Below are 21,581 nucleotides of genomic sequence, written 5' to 3'. Positions count from 1 at the left end.
GGTCATTGGCCTTCTTTCTGCATTGCTGTCCATTCCTCCACATTGTACAAATGGCACTGACCCGAATGGTAACCTCAGAATGGGCTGGCAGGATGTGGTGGCATGGCCTCCTCTGGCCTGAGCTTAAGGAAGAGGACACCTCTCCTCTGGACTATTCTATCCACCTCAATCTCCATGTCCCTGTTGAAGAACCACTGTGCCATTTTCCCTTTCTCTGACAAGCCGGGCAGCGTCAGTGCTCATCCAGGTGCATAACAGGTTTTTAATGAAAAACAGAATGTGTTGGAGAACCCCAGCAGGTCTGGCCTCGTCTGTGGAGGGAGAAACAGAGGTAACGTTGTGAGTCTGATATGACTCATCTTTAGAACTGTGCAGGGCTTTTAAAAGTGCAAGAGGTGCAAGTGATGTTGCTGTTACAACTGACAGCTACTGAGTAGTAAGATGGAGGGGAAATCGGACATGGGAGACGTTGTATGGGCAGGTAAGTAATTAATGAGGCAAGTTTGGTGCGATATGAGAAGCAAACTTGCTACATTTTACGGCAAAAAACCTCTCCAAATAATTCAACACTGCTCAGACTTTGCCAATACAAGTAAGATTTGCCCATCAGAAATCCCATTGGGTGTAAAGCACATTCATTTCCATTTTTCCACTTAAATTATTTGTGAATTTTTATGAAATATTTCCCTCACCAGATGACTTTTGGACTGGACTTGGAGGCAAGCAAGTTTACCAAACCTCAGCTCTGTTGCAAAGCAATGCAGATGCCTTTCAGCCCCGTTTATTTGCTTGTTCAAATAAGACTGGACGCTTCATTGTAAGTTCTTTTTTGAATAAATTGGGTTTAGCATTCATTTTAATTTTCAGTGAAAGCTCCCTAATCTAATCATACATTTTTACCTGTTTCATTTTACCGTCTCAAATTTCTGTGTTTATGAAATTATAGCATGTTGATGTCTGAAATACAAGTGTTTTATTTCTCATTGCAGTCAAAACAAATGACTCATGAATGGTAGTTTAATCCATGTTCAGCTGCTTATTGTACCAGTGAATATTTAATATTAAACTGAAAGAAATAGGAGTAAGTTAATGCGAGGCCTGTAATGGTAGGAGAGTGAGAAACCTTGCTCGAGAACAGTAGGTAGAATTTTAGTAAAAGTGTTTGAGTCCTGGCAGTGATTGGAAATGTATGTCCACAACATACTGGGCTGGCCAGCAGGATAGCCCCTTGGTGTTATGGATGGCAGATCGTGAATGATTTGTGACAGAGAGTTGTCATCCTGTGCAAAATGGTGACTCCCCCACTAGGGCTGTCAGTCCAATCAGGGCCTGGAAGCATCAACAGGCCTAAAACAAAATGGTGACCACTGCTCATGAAGACTACACTCAGAAGGCTGAAGAAATGCTTTAAAATCCTTAAAAATTCTAATTGTGGAGAGAAAACTTGCCAAAATAATTGCTGGGGCCCCAGAGGTTGCCATATCTTTTCATACAGGAGAGGCAAAGGCCTGGTGGTATTATCTCTGGACTGTTAATCTCGAGACCCAGATAATTCTGGTATAAGCGAAAGTGAGGACTGCAAATGCTGGAGATTAGAGTCAAGATTAGAGTGGTGCTGGAAAAGCACAACAGGGCATGCAGCATCTGAGGAGTAGGAAGATCAATGTTTCAGGCAGGAGCCCTTCATCAGGAATGATGGTGGAAGCTGCCAGGTTTGGTGGGGGGGGTGGGGGAGGTGGTTGGTGGAGAGATAAATGGGAGGGGGTACTGTGGAGAAGGTGGATGGGGGAAAGGGTAAAGGTGATTAGTCGGAGAGGAGGGTGGAGCGGATAGGTGGGAAGGAAGATTGACAAATGGGACAGGTCATGAGGATGGGTACTGTGTAAATGTTTGGAACGAGGGTAAGGTGGGAGGAGGGGAAATGAGGAAACTGGTGAAGTCCAGTTGATGCTGAAAATGTGTTGCTGGTTAAAGCACAGCAGGTTAGGCAGCATCCAAGGAACAGGACATTCGACCTTTTGGGCCAGAGCCCTTCATCAGGAATGAGGAGAGGGTGCCAGGCAGGCTAAGATAAAAGGTAGGGAGGAGGGACTTGGGGGAGGGGCGATGGAGATGTGATAGGTGGAAGGAGGTCAAGGTGAGGGTGATAGGCCGGAGTGGGGTGGGGGCGGAGAGGTCAGGAAGAGGATTAGCCTGCCTGGCACCCTCTCCTCATTCCTGATGAAGGGCTCTGGCCCGAAACGTCGAATTTCCTGTTCCTTGGATGCTGCCTAACCTGCTGTGCTTTAACCAGCAACACATTTTCAACTCCGAAGTCTAGTTGATGCCCTGGCGTTGAAGTGTTCCGAGGCAGAAGATCAGGCGTTCTTCCTCCAGGCGTCAGATGGTGAGGGAGTGGCAGTGGAGGAGGCCCAGGACCTGCATGTCCTCAGCAGAGTGGGAGGGGGAGTTGAAATGTTCAGCCACAGGGCAGTGAAGTTGATTGTTGCGGGTGTCCCAGAGATGTTCCCTGAAGCGCTCTGCAAAAAGGCTCCAATCTCCCTAATGTAGAGGAGACCGCATCGAGAGCAACGGATACAATAAATGACTTGTGGAAGTGCAGGTGAAACTTTGATGGATGTGGAAAACTCCTTTGGGGCCTTGGATGGAGGTGAGGGGGGGCACGTGTTGAATTAAGGGCTATGGGGAGAATGCTGGTAAGTGGAGTTGAAGTGCCCATCAGCCATGATTGAATGGCGGAGTGGACTCGATGGGCAGAATGGCCTTACTTCTACTCCTATGTCTTATGATCTTATGGTGTGTGCGCAGGTTTTGCAATTCCTGCGGTGGCAGGGGCAGGTGCCAGGAGGGGAGGGTGGGTTGTTGGGGGGCATGGACCTGACTAGGTAGTTACAGACGGAATGGTCTTTGCGAAAAGTGGATAGGCGTGGGGAGGGAAATATACCCTTGGTGGTGGGGTCGGTTTGTAGGTGGTGGGAATGTCGGCAGATGACACGATTTATGCAGAGATTCGTGGGGTGGAAGGTCAGGATGGTTGGAGGGGTGGGGTTTGAGGGCAGAGGTGCAGGATGTAGATGAGATGCTTTGGAGGGATGATGCGGTTTATGCAGAGGCTTCCAGCCTCATTTCTGATGAAGGATTCCTGCCCAAAATGTCGATTTTCTTGCTCCTCTAATATTCTGGGATCCCTGGTTCAAATTCCACTACACCAGATGATGGAATTTGAATTCAAAATCCAGAATTGAGAGTCTAATGATAACCATGAATCCATTGTTGACTGTCAGGGAAAATCCAGCCGGTTCATTAATGTCTTTTAGGGAAGGATATTCCCATCCTTACATGGGTCTGGCCTAAATGTGACTCCAAATCCACAGCAATGTGATTGATTCCTAAGTGCCCTCTGGGCAATTAAGGGATGGACATTAAATAATGACCTGGTCAGTGATGCCCTCATCCCATGAATGAATTTAAAAAATCGGGCTACTGCTGGGCAATAAACTGGATTTACCTAGTAATCTTCCAAACAGCTATAGATCAAATCACCAATGACAAAATAGGAATGTGCCTGAGAAATTGCTATTAATGATCCATTTGTATATACATTTATTTCCGTCTTCTAGTGGAGAGAAGACTGCCTGAAGCTGGTCTTGCCACTGGTACATTTCTTGGCTGCAGGACATGATCAAGGACACAATCTGTCCTGACTGCTTTGATTCTTCCCTTACATAAACAAGCAAAAGTGATGCCCTGGAAGTCTGCCTGTAGCATATGAACTGCATGTTTCAACCAGCTACCTCATTATAGATTAATATCCAACTTGTGAGTTGTTGACTTGTATGGCTATATAATGTACCATGCAGCAAATGTGCCATTGCATTGTCAAAGGAATTTCCCACTGCAGATTTTTCTGTCATTTTGCACATACATAAAAATCTTCAATCGCAATTTCTCACCAAGAGAAAAACAAATTGCCAGACTAGGATGAAGGATTTGGAGGGTGAGCCCAGTTGAGTTACCATTGCAGAGTGCTAGTGTGGACACAATGACCATTCCACATTTTACAAAGCAATACTAAACAGATGTATGTTATTGTTTCGATAGTTTACATCATTTTGTTTACCACATTTAACAATGTCCATGCAGGAACTGGAAAGTTACCCATTTCCAAGATTTGCATGCTCTCAGTCTTTCATGTAATAGTGACACCCTGTTGGAAAACCCACCACATAGAGGTAAAAGACAAGATGCCAACTAAATGTCAACATGGTTTCGACAAATGAAATGCATTTTTAAAGATTTTGCTCTGCATCATTGCTCATTCTAACATTTCCCCACATTTCCTTCTGTAGTGTTAATGTGAAACTTATGTTTATCCCAAAACCTATCCTCAATGATTCTGGAGTAAATGCATATGAGTGGCATTGAATTCCAGCTTAGTTTTTGCTGAGTTACCTTGTTCAGCCAGAATGCTAGCTATGACTTTGGTATCCTCAGGCTAGCAGAGCATCAAAATAAATTATTCAACTGCCAGAAGTACATGTAGGTAAAGATGGAAAGCCTGATTCACTGATACAGTTTCTCCTTGAGGAATTGCCATTTGAGTGAGAAAGACTGCCCTGTGCCTTTGGAATGATGCTGAAATACACATACAAAAAAATTAAGATGCAGATCTTCTTGAAGATGGCATGATGGCATGAAGGGGGAGGCTGGTATCTTCCTGAATTGGCAGACCCATCTCCTTTAAAGTGACCCTGCTCACTATATTATTGTTCTGGGATGGCAGGATGATGTTGAATCAGGTTCATCACCTGTTGAGGCTGGCAGGTTGGTACACTTCCTCATCATACTAGGATATTGACCTGGTTTGATGGAATATTTTCTGTAAAATGTGGAATGGACTGATGAAAATTGACAGCAACACATACTTGCTGCCCGCAAGCAATGGCAAAACACAAGGATGTCATCCACACAAACTGCAGAGGCTATTTGTTTCCAAGAAATGGTATCAACAATCTTTCTTCCAAAGGACAATCCCTCAGTGGAACGCCTACCAAAGTAAATAGTTACAGATCCATCACTTGAAATCTTCTACATTTATCTTTTAAATTGTTTCTATCTAATAGTTTTCATTGTCAGTACTACCATTGCAGCTGATCGTTCATAATTTAACCAGTTATTGTAATAAATGTTGGCGGAGTATGAATATTTGATGCAAAGCAGAAGGACCAGTTTTAAGTGATGACTATCATGCCTTAAAGTTTCAGCGATCGATCCCTAACCCCCACTCCACATGCCCTCTAATGTCCCTGGTACCAACAAACCATTTTCATGTTGCCTCCATCCCGCAGAAAGTGACCTCCCACTCCACCAAGGACATGCAGGTCCTTGGACTCCTCCATCGCCAGACCATAGCAACACGACGGCTGGAGGAAGAGCACCTCATCTTCCGCCTAGGAACCCTCCAACCACAAGGGATGTACTCAGACTTCTCCAGTTTCCTCATTTTCCCTCCCCCCACCTTGTCTCAGTCCCAACCCTCGAACTCAGCACCACCTTCCTAACCTGCAATCTTCTTCCTGACCTCTCTGCCCCCAACCCCACTCCGGCCTATCACCCTCACCTTAACCTCCTTTCACCTATCGCATTTCCAATGCCCCTCCCCCAAGTCCCTCCTCTGTACCTTTTATCTTAGCCTGCTTGGCACACTCTCCTCATTCTTGAAGAAGGACTCATGTCCAAAACGTTGATTCCCCTGCTCCTTGGATGCTGCCTGACCTGCTGTGCTTTTCCAGCAACACATTTTCAGCTCTGATCTCCAGCATCTGCAGTCCTCACTTTCTCCATAATCACTTATCCTAGTGTTGACTCAGAACGGACCTCCAGATATCTTTGAGATGCACATAAAAAAAAAGACTTTAACAATTCAAGAGAACTTGCATATTCACAAACAGAAACTCTTCCATGAAATTACTTCAAAAAAAGTAAAACCCCCAATGTGATAGAATCATAGACTTTACTGTACAGAAAGTGGCTGTTCATCCCTTTGTGTCTGTATCAGCTCCTGAAACAGTTAACAGAAATTACTGGAAAAACTCAGCAGATCTGGCAGCATCTGTGGAGAGAAAGCAAAATTAATGTTTCGGATCCAGTGACAAGTCATCCCACATTGCAGCCCTATTCTATGTAAACCACCAAATTCATCATTTTCAATGAGAGCCATAGAGTTATACAGCACAGAGACAGATCCTTTGGTCCAATCAGTCCATGCCAAACATAATCCCAAACTACACTAGTCCCATCTGCCTGCTCCTGGAGTATATACCTCCAAACCTTTCCTATTCATACATTTAGCCAAATATATTTTAAATGGTGTAATAGTACCCACATCCACCAGTTCCTCAGGAAGTTCATTCTACACGTGAACCATCCTCTGTGTAAAACGTTTGCCCCACCTGTCTTTTTCAAATCTCTGTCCTCTCACTTAAAACGTGTGGTGCCTACTCTTGAAATCCCTCATCCTAGGGGAAAAAAAACAATTCCCATTATCTCTATCTATACTTCTCATTATTTTATAAACTTCCATCAGGTCACCTCTGAACCTCCTACTGTCCAGTGAAGAGAGTCTCACCCTATCCAGCCTTTCTTTATAATCAAACCTTACATACTTGGCAATATCTGGTAAATCTCTTCTGAGCTCTCTCCAGCTTAATAATATCCTCCCTATAACTGGGTAACCTGAATTGGACACAGTATTCCAGAAGAGGCCTCACCAATGTCCTGTACAACTACAACATGACTTCCCATACTATACTCAAAGGACTAAGCAATGAAGGCAAGCATGCAACATGCCTTTTTAACCATCTATCTATATAAGTAGCAAATTTCAAAGAACTATGCATCTGAACCCCTAGGTACCTTTGTTCTATAGCACTACCTAATATGATTAAACTGTGAAAACAACAAACACCTATCCACTTTCAACGCAACAACAGACACTCCTTAATAACGTTTTAAAACTATCTAACTATACTAATCATTCCAAATGTGAAAACAACCCTATATCCCTTCCCGTTGAGATAACTGTTTTTGCACTCTGGGAAATCAACCAATCATTCATAAGAGCATTAGCTATCAAAACAAATCCTGGGAAATGTTAATAATGGAGCCTATTGAATCGGAAACCATGTATGGCCTATTTTTTAAGGTGCTGTCGATACTTTATTTCCATTGCATGCAGATTGTCAATTAAGTACTTGCTCCTGTTTGTTTAATATTCAACGCCAAGACAATTATTTTCAAAGCTAAAGATCATTGGATATTTAAATCTTAATTCAAAACATGACAGGAGAGTTTCCCTAATGGAATTTCCCATAGTTTTGAATGCACTATGGCACTTCCTCATTTGGAATAAGTATGCTATTGCATGCCAACTCTGACATAACGGTCATTAATCTGATGGTTGACTTACCTTTGCTGGAAAAGCTTTCGAATCAATCATTGCTGTTAAAGTATGTACAACTTAAAATACAGCTATTCAGTGATCAAGGATAGGTGTTTTATGTTTTTCAAAGGTTGTTAATAAAAGAATTCAACAACCAAGTGACTATTTTTTGGTTCCCCGCTTAAGACTGGGGATTCCCCATAATATTCTTCTCCTCCAAGGTGACATGAAGCCCACCTGCCAAAACAGGCCTGACTCCATCAAATTAGCGGACAATCTGAAATAATCCCCTGCACAATTCTGTACACAAGGGCTCACTCCCTGCACCCTTATTTCATGACCATAAAAATCCTAAACAATAAGAAAGGGGTCAGAATCCTGAATTCAGATCTCATCCACCATTTCTAATATCGATCATTCTAATATTGGTTGAGACATGAAACTCTGCGATAAGGTATTTGTGCCTCATTACTTTAAATTAAATTTGAAAAATTCCACATGGACCTGTGTGTTTATGAATTTTCTGAGCTACACTGAATGTAATACAGCTGTGATTCTCTGAAAGTGTGTGTTCTGTTTTCGTTTAATATCTTTTGGGAGTCATCTGTTTATTATCCAGGCATAAAGATCGCATTTACCTCAGATGTTGCAACTGTAAACTTCAACTTGATTATTATCTGTACAAAGACTAGAACTGACTTAGCTTCTGCAACAACTCATACACACAAATCTGCAATAACCGTACAGTTTAAAATATAATAAATCCAGTTTGTTGTATTATAGTTCTGGCTTCTCATGCTGGCATTATTGTCATTTTGCAAAATTTGTTTGTCAGTAATATTTTTTATGTGGTGTGTTAATAAGCAATGTGACAATATTTTCCTCCTTTCAGATTGAGGAAGTTCCCGGGGAGTTTACACAAGATGACTTAGCTGAAGATGATGTCATGTTATTGGATGTTTGGGATCAGGTCTGTTTAGAAAGTCTTTTAAACCCCTACAGTAGAATTAATATATGCGATGAATGTGATGCAGGCATAAAATTCAGCCAAGATCCCACTCACTCCCACATAATTTATGGGTTTTGCTGGTTTTCTCTGATATGTTTGTAGTCAGGCATTAATTCCTCTGAATTAGCTTTCCACAAAACTATTTGCTAAGCAACCTATTTGCTAACTTTGCTCCTTAGATTCATTTCTTCTGAGCCTGTTTATGTGTTTCATCTGCTGGAACCAGTTCAATTAAATTGAATTAAAAGACTAAACTAAACTGAATTAGCTCAACCCTAAGATTATCTCAGAGGGTTACATCTGTGATTCCTTATTGAGTAAGTTCCTGATCTTGACTGCGGTTTTGCAAAGGGCACCAAGGTTAGTATCATTCTATGAGGCTTCACCATAGAAGATAACATGCACACAATGAATGCAAGAAAGAGATATACATTTCCTGATTCACTGGGTGGTAGCATAAAGTGGAGCTGAGATCCCCTTTTATTTGCGAACTGATAGACATGGCATGGAAGAAATATTGCTTCTGCTCTCTGCTCATTTACTGAGATGTTATACTCATTGGTCAGTGCACTAGCATGGATGTGAGCAGTACCAGATAATGCAGAACAGGCATATTGTGAGCAGCTGAGCAGGAAGCAGAGGAAAAAGTTGGATGAGGTTGAGTGGAGAATGCATCCCTTTTGCAGCTGGACTGTCTAGTATCAGCTAATCTGACTACAATACCAGTGAGCCCAAGCATAATCACCCGTTGTACGACATTCAGTAGGGGCATAGAATACAAGACAAGGAGATTGTGTTAAATTTTTATACAGCACTTGTATGGCCTCAGCTGATGTGTTGCTTTGAGTTCTGGGTGCCATACTTTAGGAAGGATAAGATGACATTGAAGAGGGTGCAAAAGTTTACATAAATGGTTCCAGCGATGAGGAATTTCAGTAAATATGACATAACTGAGAATTTGGCACTATTTTTATTGAAGTGAATGCTGACAGGAGATTTAAATCCAATATTCAATATCATGAGAAGTCTGGACACAATAACTAGGGTGAAAATATTCAGACTCATGAAAGGACCGAGCCCAAGAGGGCACAGATATGCAGTAATTAGTAAATGAAGCAAAAGTATGAGGACTGAATGAGATGCTCATTGGGAGAAGCACCATAGACACAGTCGGTCAAATGCCCTCCATCTGTGCTGCAACGATTTTATGACTCAATGATTTCCGCCTCTCATTGAAATGTTGATTAAAATCTCATTACAAACAACTATTTAAAACCAGCTTTATAAATCCATGCATTCAATATTCCATGCAAAGGTCAGCTAATTGTCCTGTGTATTCCAATAGCTCCTGCCTTGCAATTGTCTTTGCATGTCCTATTGCTCCTATGCAATGCTACACCAATGGTTAAAGTATGGCTACCAGAACACAATTGACTTTCAGTGAAGAAGACTACAAATAATCTTGAAGGAATTTTGGCTCTAGAAGCATGGCTTTGAGCATCACTTTATCAGCATGGGTGGGCTACTGGTTGACAGGTAACTGGAATAGTATTGGTCAAATGATACTGTACTAAGGTCAAAGGTTATCAGATTCATTTTCTATGTAACCACTACCATTTCACTGAAGTCACACATCTGTAATCTATTGAAGGAAAACACTTTGGACTGTCATGGGATCCTGAAAACTGCTAAGAACAGTATTTTTTGCAGTCATGATGTTAGCAGTTTGACCTTTCATGGTGCCAAACTGATGTTGCACCATCTCTGTCTCAGCTTGCACTACAACACTCAGACATTGGGAATTTCTGCCCAAGTTCCACTGGAAGTTGAGACATCAGTCATCAGACTATATCATGTTTGGGGTTTGCATACTTTTTCACTGAATTTACAACCACTTAAATACTGGAAAGGATGGGCTCCAAGCTCTGGGCAAAGCCCTGTGCCAAGTTGCTCCTTAACAACTTGTAGAGCAAGCTTTACAATAGGCTGGTTAATATATCTAGCATTTAATTTTGTATGCCCATCAACTTTTTCATAAATGCTATCCATCAGAGCCCTCTGCAGCAGGAGCTGTGTGTGACATTAGTTTCGGGAAAGCTGGCACCCAGGTTACCCTTTTTCTATTCGCTAGCTGCAGGCCACTCAGGTCCAATGATCTATCACAGGCAGATCCCATTTCTATGTCACCCTTGAATGTTGCACACTGTGCCACATCACCTGTGAGTGAAAATATGAGGTCAAGTTACTGTGTTCTTTAGCATCTGTTTCTTGTTCCTTTTAGACTCCAGATTTCCCTACCATAACTGGGCCAGGTGATAGTTTTTAGATATCTGAAAGAAAAAGAGCACAGAGATGGGGCTGAGGGGAGGGAAGGGAGAAAGCAGAAGGTGAATATTCACACTATTTTCAGTTTTATGTAAAGAGATGGTAATATGAAGACGATATGCAGTGTCAGAACGATGACTAGTTATGAAAATACCACAATAGTCTGGTTTCAAGTCTGCCACTGGCCAGCATGATCTCTTCTATCACATCCAAGTGTTTCCACCTGTTAATTGGGTGCTAAATTACATTGTCCTATAAGAGAAAAAGAAGTCTGTGAGTGAATGTGGTGCCATGTGTTGAGGTGATATGGCTGACATGGCATTGTGCGATAATGGAGGCTTGATGAATGGAGCAGTACTTTAGGCTTTGATACATTTAATGGGATTAAACATTTGAAACCACATTCAATGACCTTGACCGCTTTCTGAACCATATATAATGCTGAACTGAGCTCCTTAAAGCTACAATGCTGGGATCAATCACTGGCAGGAAAGCCTTGATCCTTCACTTTTCTACCTACCTGCTCCCATTACTTTCTCAGTGTTTGTCTAGAAGATCTCCTGGTCCCATTTGGTTAAGGAAGCTCTCCACTTCCTGCACAAAACCACTGACTTGGCATTGAGTCTTGGAGTATTCACTTAGTCTTTTTGTGTTATCTTCAGTCTTCTTGTAGGTTAGAGATTCTTTTCCCTAACTATTCCCACTACATACTGCAATCAGAATGTCTAAGAGGTAGTGTCTGGCTTTAAGTGGTCCCAACTTATCAGAACCTGGGAGTTTTTTTTTCCCTATTAAAGCATGCACATGGTGAGAATCAGGATGTGTTCTACTATCATTTAAGTTAGCAGGCAGAGCAAATTTCATGCAACCTATATCAAAATAAACAAAAGTATGTTAATTGTGCTCAGTGATGACCGTGCTTAGTTTTGGACATTTTCCATTATTTCCCTCATGTTGTTTTCCTTTGTAACATTGTCACTTAATGTGTCTTTCAAATGAGATTCCATCCATACAGAGTTAACGATCTAATTCAAATTAAAACAAATCAAAACAATTGTTTTTAAATGGCATCTGGTAAATGCATTTCTATTGTAACCATACCTAATCAATATTTCTGATTGTCTGCTGAAGCAGCTGATGAAATATTAGAGCAGGTGTTTTTTTGATATATATAGCTGCCAACATGCAAAGTAACTACTTAAATAATTTTGAAAGAATGAATGCAGTGCATGAAATATTTCCACTACAATCTGAGGTCAGTAAAGCAATTGTCTGTTAATAATTAGGTGTTTGTCTGGATTGGGAATGATGCCAATGAAACGGAAAAAACTGAATCAGTGAAATCAGGTAAGTGTGAATTCTCCTTATGTCTCCTACTGCAATTTTCGAAAGATAAGGATTAACAGAGAATCATTTCATGCAGCTACAATAGGAGTGATCAATAGAAAAGAGTTCACCTGACCCAGAGAATGTAAACATCACTATTCCCCTAATTCCCTTCACGTGGATTCTGTCTTTCAATATTGCCTCTGGTCCAACTGCAGTTTCAGGCTTGTGTTTGGATACAATTTCACAAGAACTGGGCATTATCCTGAGGCCATTACTGCTATCCCAGCTGAGTCCAGCCAAATCAGCACAGGCCAGGGATTGAACTGGGATTATTCACTTTCATAATGCTTTACCAGTGAAGCCATGGGAAGCTCACAAATATTCATTTGTACTCATGTTCCTTTTCAGCCTTGATGAATAGCATCAGACAACTTGGCATAAATCTAAACTGGTAAAAATCTACATTGGCACTGTCTTTCAGTTTCAATATCAAGAACGTATTTAATAATGCCATTTATACTGCTGTGTGCAATATTAATACACCATTTCCCTAATGAAATCTGTCTATTCCAATCAATTCCTATAGAGATGCAAGCAATTCTTCCCAATGGAACAGCAGTGTTTGCTGTGGTTATTTCTCCTACTGTACCATGCACAGATTTAATTTTTGATTCTGCACCTGTTTTTAGTTATCTTAAATTAACAACTATAGTTTTATGTGATCTGGTAACACATGTACAATTACTTTGTTTGATGTTTAAAAATTAAAAGATAAAAGTAATTCAGTTCCCTTCAAGTGGAGTTTTTATGCTGTTACATAAGCATAGATCTGAAATTTATGATTACATCCTTTGTGTTATTTCCTGCATGTGAACTATTATTATTTCATCAGTACCATTGAACTATCAGAAGGTATATTGTGCACAGCTGTGTCATTTTTACTATTAGTGGCCCTCAGATCTTTAACAACCTTTTGCAACAACCGTAAGCAATCCAAATAGCAACATAAAATTCATATTTATTGTTTAAGAACCACTTTAAATCTTCTACTCTGAGCCTTTAAAAATGACATGCTAAAATTTCTGGGAGAACTTTTAAAATAGGTGAACGTGTGGGTTTGGGCTTGGTGGGAAATTAAGTCCTAGAAAAATGCAAGCCCATTAGGACTTCAACCCGCTAACTTCCTCACTTAACTTCAGTGCATTAGGTTGATAAGTCTTAAATTAACAACTATAATTTTATGTGGTCAGGTGACACACATACAATTACTTTGTTTGATGTTTAAAAATTAAAAGATAAAAGTCATTCATTTAAGAACCACTTTAAATCCTCTAATTTGAACCTTTAAAAATGACACTGTAAAATTCCTGGGAGGAACTTTAACAAAGGTGAACTTGTGGGTGTGGGTTTGGGCTTGGTGGAAAATTAAGCCCTAGAAAAATGCAAGCCCATTAGGACTCCAACCCACCAACTTCATCACTTAACTTCAGTGCATTAGGCTGATTACATGTAAAAATCCTTAGGAAAAGTGGGTTGTCAACTGCAATGTGTTAATCGCTCAATTACAGTGATATTAATTTTATTTTTTGCAATTTACCATCTACGGGTGTCCCAAATTGCTTGGCACTTCTGAGTGAAAGCCAGGCAAGAATACCACAGGAATTGAGAATATTGAAGACATGATAGAGAAATGTGATAATAAATACTGACTCTTCACAGCTGTTGGTTTGTCAGCATGTGTGAAGAACTTTTTAAACAATATTTGTGTTAAGAAATGACTTCAAAATACCTACACTTTGGAGGATTGTATGTCTGGTCAGCACTTTGAAGCTCTGATCCATCAGAGCATGTGTCCCACTTACACTAGATTGCTTTGGACCTCAGATGAGGACCATGAGGAGCAGCAATAACAGACTTAGCAGCAACTGAAATAGCAACAGCCCACTGTAGAGAAATTTGGCACCATAAGATAGAGGGGATTAGCAAGAGATACAGCTTGCAGGAGACCATGCTTGGCATACAATGATTACAGGCAGAAAATAAGCTTCCCCAATATGTCAGATCACTAGTGACCCAGGAGATCTTCTGGTAGGTGGCATTCTGTATATATATAAATGTGTGTGTGTGTTGTGTATGTGTGTGTGAGTGAAAAGGCTGTACAGACTAGTGCTCCTGAGGAGGAAAGGGTGATGTAATGACATGTCCTTAAAGTAAAGAGTCAGTGTTAGTTTCAGACCAGAAATGTTGGAATAAACCCTTGAAGAGGTTACTTAAAGCTGAATACAATTGAATTCAATTATGTAATAGGTCCATGAAAAAGGGCTGTCACTCTTGCCTCATTTCTGAAATGTATTTGTTTGCTCCATGTTTGATACAAGGCTTTAATGTAGTTAGGATTTAGTGGCCCCTGACAGAACCCAAACTGGGTGTCATTGAACAGGTTATAGCTGATCAGGTATTGCTCTTAGCATTGGTTGTGACACTTTCCATCGCTTTACTGATAATTGTGAGTGGACTGATGGTCAGTAATTGGCCTGCTTGGATTTGTCCTGCTATTTGTGTACAGGATATACCTGAGTAATTTTACAGATTGTTGGATAAGTCCCAGTCTTGTAACTGTACGAGAAGAGTTTGGCCAGGGGAGTGGTAAGTTCTGGAGCACAAGTCTTCAGTCCTATTGCTGAACTGGTGTTAGGACTGATAGCCTTTGCGCTATCCAGTGCCTCCAATCATTTGTTGATAACATGTGAAATGAATTGAATTGATTGGAGACTGCCATCTGTGATGCTGGGAACCACTGGAGCAGGCCAAGATGGATCATCCACGTGGCACTTCTCGCTGAAGATTACAGTTAATGCCTTAGCTTTTGCACTGATATGCTGTGCTGTTCCGTCATTGAGGATGGGCATATTTGTGAAGTCTGGTCCTTCAGTGAGCTGTTTAATTGACCACCACCGTTCACGACCAGAAGTGGAAGGACTACAAAACTTAGATCTGATCCGTTGTGTGATTGCTTAGCTCTATAATTTATTCTTATGCTGTTTGGCATGTTAAGTAGTCCTGCTTTTTAGCTTCACCAGCTTGACACCTCATTTTAAGATATGCCTGGTGCTGTTCCTGGCATGCCCTCCTGAATTCTCCATTGAACCAGGGTTCATCCCCTCATTTGATGGTAATGGTTGAGTGGGGATATGCCAGGCCATGAGGTTGCAGATTGCTGGAGTACAATTCTGCTGCTGTTGGTGGCCCACAGTGCCTCATGGATGTCCAAGTCTCGAGTTGCTAGATCCTGTTGAAGTCTATTCCATTTAGCATGTTGAATGTGCCACATGGTGACAGTGTTTGGTTTACTCTATTGTATCTTCTTTTCATTTGTTAATTAACTTTGTTTGCCCCAAGATGCCTGGTTACCAAAAAAACAACCCAACCATTTTTTTGTTACCTCTTAAATGGATCTAGTATCTTGACATCACATACCTTGCTGTTGTAGTGAATTGTTTAGATTTTCTCTTTAAAGACCTCTTTTGAAGGTAACTCAGGTACAATATGCAATTAAGAAGTTTAATGGAATTTTAACCTTTGTTAGGAGAGAAACTGAGCATAAAATTGAGAATGTTCTGCTTCGGTTTTGTAGAGTAATGGGGGTGAGACCACATCACAAATATTGTGTACAGTTTCAGCCTCGTTATTTAAGGAAGGATATAACTGCCTTTGAGGAGCTTCACCAGAGGTTCACTAGATTGAGTCAGTGAGTTTTTTTAATGAAGTTAGAGGGACAGCCTGGGCTTGTTTCCTCTAGAATTTCAAAGAGTGAGTGGTGACTTGGTCGACAAAAGGTTGTTTCCTCTTGTGGGTAAGTCCAGAACTGGGGTCACTGTTTAAAAATTAAGGGTCTCTGTTTCAACAGAGAGATGAGGAAATCTTTCCCTCTGAGGGCTGTATGAATTTGGAACTTTCCCTCAGAAGGTGGAGGTGGTGGGGTCACTGAATACTTTTAAAGGTAAGGGAATCGAAAGTGCTCTGGGGATAGGTGGCAATGTAAAATTGAAAACACAAAATAATCAGCCATGATTTTGTTGACTGGTGGATCAGATTCAAGGGGCTGAATGACCAATTTCTGCTCCTAGACTGTATTTTCAGATACTCCTGCCCCTCCTTACTCCTTGCACAAAATATCTCTTGTTTGAAGTTTGAAACACTTTTGTAGTATTTCATAGTATGCTTTCCTTTATTTGTCAGAGTATTGAGTACAGGAGTTGGGAGGTCATGTTGCGGCTATACAGGACATTGGTTAGGCCACTGTTGGAATATTGCATGCAGTTCTAGTCTCCTTCCGATCAGAAAGGTGTTGTGAAACTTGAAAGGGTTCAGAAAAGATTTACAAGGATGTTGCCAGGGTTGGAGGATCTGAGTTACAGGGAGAGGCTGAACAGGCGTCGGAGGATGAGGGGTGACCTTATGGAGGTTTACATAATTATGAGGAGCATGGATAGGGTAAATAGGCAAAGTCTTTTGCCTGGGGTCAGGGAGTCCAGAACTAGAGGGCATAGGTTTAGGATGAGAGGGGAAAGATGTAAAAGAGACCTAAGGAGCAGCGTTTTCACACAGAGGGTGGTATGTGTATGGAATGAGCTGCCAGAGGAATTGGTGGAGGCTGGTTCAGTTGCAACATTTAAGAGGCATTTGGATGGGTATATGAATAGGAAGGGTTTGGAGGGCTATGGGCCGGGTGCTGGCAGATGGGACTATATTGGGTTGGGATATCTGGTCGGCATGGACGGGTTGGACCGAAGGATCTGTTTCCATGCTTTACATCTCTATGACTCTATATTATGGTTCTTTATATTATGGTTCTTTATATTTTTGAACATGGATCTGTTACCAATGCTCCAAGTATGACTTTGATCAGGAAATCTCCGGATATTTAAATTTATTAATGCAATTTCATAGGTTTTTTGGTTCTTTCGTAAAAATATTGGAGGTGACTAAGGCAGTCACTGCAAAGCACTGAAAGTGATCAAACGTCCATTCTCAAGAACAAAATCAAACATTTCTGGAAAAGCTCAACAGGTTTGGCAGCATCTGTGAAGAGAAATTGAAGTTAATGTTTCAGGTTCAGTGATCTTTCCAGAACTGAGTTCTGAGGAAGGATCGCGGGATCCGAAATATTAATTTGATTTCTTTCCACAGATGCTGCCAGACCTGCTAAGCTTTTCCATGCAAATTCTGTTTTTGTTTCTGATTTACAGCATCCACAGTTCTTGCAGTTTCCATTCTCAAGGAGATGTACAGATCTTTATTAGGAAAATGCTCATGAACAAAACATTCATTGTTTACTGCACAATCTATGACATTGATCTGTTTTCTTTCCCATATCAGCAAAACATTACATTGATTCAGATCCATCTGGAAGGGACAAAAGGACTCCAATTGTTATAGTGAAACAAGGGAATGAGCCCCCAACGTTCACAGGTTGGTTCCTCGCCTGGGACTCAAACAAGTGGGCAGGAGACAGCATGACAAAAGTTATGGCTTCACTCAAAGTGTCATAGAGTTCCAGCAGCTGATTGTTTGGTACTTGAAGAAAAATTGCAAATGTTCTTCAAAAGTATGTAGCCATAAAAATAATAATAATAATAATACAAAATGTCTGCTTAATTCCAAATTTGAAAGTATTTTTGTTGTTTTTCTAATGCTTTTGGTGTGCTTTTGTTAATTTGTAATCTGTTAAATTTTGTCACATGTGTTATTTCGATTCCATGATTACATTTAAATAATAAAAGCAGCTGTTGAGAAAGAAAACTGTTTACATCCATATTCAAGGAGCTAAATCCTACAGCTATCAACACAGCTAATGAACAAAAATAAGCCAAATAATTTAAAGTGTCACATTTATCATTACACATTCTGCATAAAAGAAAAATCAAGGCATAAAGCCTTCATTTTCATTGTAAATCAGAGCACTGGAGAGGTGATCTTTTATAGTGGTATGCTTCAATGTGCCACAGTTTCCACAGCTCAACCTCTGAAGTTACGATGTAATTTAAAATTCACCCACTTGGTTCCTAACTAGCATATGCTCATGTTAATGGATTATTTTAAATTGATCCATTCAGTGTGAACCTGGAGTAATTGATTTCCAAGTGACAGCTTATACAATTAGTTTCACTGGAAAATGTTATGATCTCTTGTTCTGTGCAATCTGTAATTTATTTAAGATGTAACTCTCCAACTGAAGTGTTATGAAATCAAAAATACATAACACAAAGCATCCTGAGTTACTGTTGCTGCTAAAGTTTCATTATTGATCACTGGCATTTAATTTTTTTTGTATTTTGCTAATGTTTAACATGGGAATGGGTAATTATTCCTTTTATTAAGATGGGGAATAATGGGGTAAAAAATGGGTAATGCAATTTTCATTGAGAGGCAGACTCTGCAGTTGATATAATACCATCAGTTTTTTGATATTGCACACATATAGGATTCTGGGTAATCCAAGATGGAGAACGGGAAAAATTTCTAGCTGTAACACCTGCTCCTTTTTTGAGGTATTTAAGGTACTGGAGGTGAGTTCCTTGAATTCCAGGAGCAGCAATTATTGTTTTATATGCTATTGCATTGTTTTGGAACTTTGGGGGAAAAAAAAGTCAAAACAACAGCAGTTTTAAAAGGGAGAAGAACAGACAAAGGAAGCACATGGTGAGGTCCATGCAAGAAAAAGAGAGAAAGAAACTGACACAGCAGTGAACCTGCACAGTTACTGCCTTTGTTGTTTGAATTCATGTATCGCTGGACATCGGAGTGCAACTGGGAAAATTAACAAACAATAAAATTCACAACTGATCTTGGAGGAACTCGTCTGTGAGAGGTCACAGCACAGAAGCAGATAAGTGAACAGTTTAAGTGCGGCCTACGGAAAGTTAGCAATAGTGAGTAGAGTGGGTTCATTCTTGATTACATGTTTTTTTGAGAAATGTCTCTTGATTAAACTTAAATTATAAGCCATAATTATTAATTTAACCTGAGGAAGTGTTTTGTAGAGTACTAAGACGGTGTTATTTCCTGAGTCTGTAGATTGCGAAGGAGCAGAAATGGACTTTAGTAGAGTGAAATGTTCTTCCTGTTAGATGTGGGAGTTTAAAGAGAGTTTAAGGGTTACTGAGGATTATATCTGCAATAAATGCTGTTGGTTGTGAATCTTATCAGATCGAATGGATTGATTAGAGAGACAGAAGCAATGAGGAAATTGCAGCAGCAACACTATGTGATGGATGGCAGTTATAGGAAGGGGGGTAAGTCTCAGATACAGTTACATAGATGGGATAACTCCAGGAAAGTTAAGAGAGGTAGGAAGCTAGTATAGGAGTCTTCTGTGGCTATACCCATTTCAAACAAGCATACTGTTTGGAAAATGTAGGGGGTGATGGATTATCAGGGGAGCGTAGCATGAACAGCCAAGTTTCTGATATTGAGACTGGCTCTAATGCAACAAGGGGTACGTCAGGTTCCAAGAGATCAATTGTGTTAGAGGATTCACTAGTCCGAGGTACAGACAGACGTTTCTGTGGCCAGCAGCGAAAAATCGGAATGGTGTGTTGCTTCCCTGGTGCCAGGATCAAGGATGTCTCAAAGAGGGTGCAGAATGTTCTCAAAGGGGAGAGGGGCCAGCAAGAGGTCATTGTCCACATTTGAACCAACGATATAGGAAGGGAAAAGGTTGAAATTCTGAAGGGAGATTACAGAGCGTTCAGCAGGAATTTAAAAAGGAGGTCCTCGAGAGTAGTAATATCTGAGTTACTGCTGGTGCTATGAGCTAGTGAGGGCAGGAATAGGAGGATAGAGCAGATGAATGCATGGCTGAGGAGCTGGTGTATGGGAAAAGCATTCCCATTTTTGGATCATTGGAATACCTTTTGGGGTAGAAGTGGCCTGTACAAAAAGGACAGATTGCACCTAAATTGGAAGGGGACTAATATACTGACAGGGAAATTTGCTAGAGCTACTCAGGAGGATTTAATCTAGTAAGACAGGGGGGTGGGACCCAAGGAGATAGTGAGGAAAGAGATCAATCTGAGACTGGTACAGTTGAGATCAGAAGCGAGTCAAACAGTCAGGTTGGGCAGGGACAAAGTAGGACTAATGAATCAAACTGCATTTATTTCAATGCAAGCGGCCTAACCGGGAAGGCAGATGAACTCAGGGCATAGTTAGGAACATGGGACTGGGATATCATAGCGATTATGGAAACATGGCTCAGGGATGGACAGGACTGGCAGCTTAATGTTCCAGTATACAAATGCTACAGGAAGGATAGAAAGGGAGGCAAGAGAGAAGGGGCAGTGGTATTCTTGATAAGGGACAGCATTACAGTTGTGCTGAGGGAGGATATTCCTGGAAATACATCCAGGGATGTTATTTGAGTGGAACTGAGAAATTAGAAAGGGATGATCACCTTATTGGGATTGTATTATAGACCCCCTAATAGTCAGAGGGAAATTGAGAAACAAACTTGTAAGAAGATCTCAGCTATCTGTAAGAATAATAGGGTGGTCATGGTAGGGGATATTAACTTTCCAAACATAGACTGGGACTGCCATAGTGTTAAGGGTTTAGATGGAGAGGAATTCATTAAGTGTGTAGAAGAAACTTTTCTGATTCAGTATGTGGATGTACCTACTAGAGAAGGTACAAACTTGACCTACTCTTGGGAAATAAGGCAGGACAGGTGACTGAGTTGTCAGTGGGGGAGCACTTTGGGGCCAGCAACCATAATTCTATTAGTTTTAAAATAGTGGTGGAAAAGGATAGACCAGATCTAAAAGTTGAAGTTCTAAATTGGGGAAAGGCCAATTTTGATGGTATTTGGCAAGAACTTTCAAAAGCTGTTTGGAGGCAGATGGTCACAGGTAAAGGGAAGGCTGGAAAATGGGAAGCCTTCAGAAATGAGATAACGAGAATCCAGACAAAGTATATTCCTGTCAGGGTGAAAGGGAAGGCTGATAGGTATAGGGAATGCTGGATGACTAAAGAAAATGAGGGTTTGGTTAAGAAAAAGAAGGAAGCATATGTCAGATATAGGCAGGATAGATCGAGTGAATCCTTAGAAGAGTATACTTAAGAGGGAAATCAGAAGGGCAAAAAGGGGACATGAGATAGCTTTGGCAAATATTATTAAAGAGAATCCAAAGATGTTTTTACAAATACATTAAGGACAAAAGGGTAACTACGGAGAGATTAAGCCCACTGAAAGATCAGCAAGGCGCCCTTTGTGTGGAGCTGCAGAAAATGGGGTAGATACTAAAAGAATATTTTGCATCAGTATTTACTGTGGAAAAGGATATGAAAGATATAGACTGTAGGGAAATAGATGATTAATACACCTTGCAAAATGTCCTTTTACAGAGGTGGAGGTGCTGGATGTCTTGAAACACACAAAGGTGGATAAATCCCCAGGACCTGATCAGGTGTACCAGA

At 40.7% G+C, this 21,581-nt stretch overlaps 1 protein-coding gene across 1 annotated transcript in view; it reads left to right on the top strand.

The window, feature by feature from the left end:
* Positions 1-17,906, top strand: part of scin (scinderin) — a 103,201-nt gene extending 85,295 nt beyond the window's left edge. Inside the window, exons 13-16 of the mRNA XM_060824740.1 lie at positions 696-817; positions 8,334-8,411; positions 12,062-12,122; positions 17,484-17,906. Coding sequence (XP_060680723.1) covers positions 696-817; positions 8,334-8,411; positions 12,062-12,122; positions 17,484-17,656 — 434 coding nt within the window. The 3' untranslated portion in view covers positions 17,657-17,906. The remainder of the gene's footprint in view (positions 1-695; positions 818-8,333; positions 8,412-12,061; positions 12,123-17,483) is intronic.
* The last annotated feature ends 3,675 nt before the right edge of the window (positions 17,907-21,581 follow it).

Source organism: Hemiscyllium ocellatum, chromosome 5, assembly GCF_020745735.1.
Source record: "Hemiscyllium ocellatum isolate sHemOce1 chromosome 5, sHemOce1.pat.X.cur, whole genome shotgun sequence".
NCBI lineage: Eukaryota > Metazoa > Chordata > Chondrichthyes > Orectolobiformes > Hemiscylliidae > Hemiscyllium > Hemiscyllium ocellatum.
Note: the sequence above shows the minus strand (reverse complement) of the source record. Positions and strands in the feature narration are given on the sequence as shown.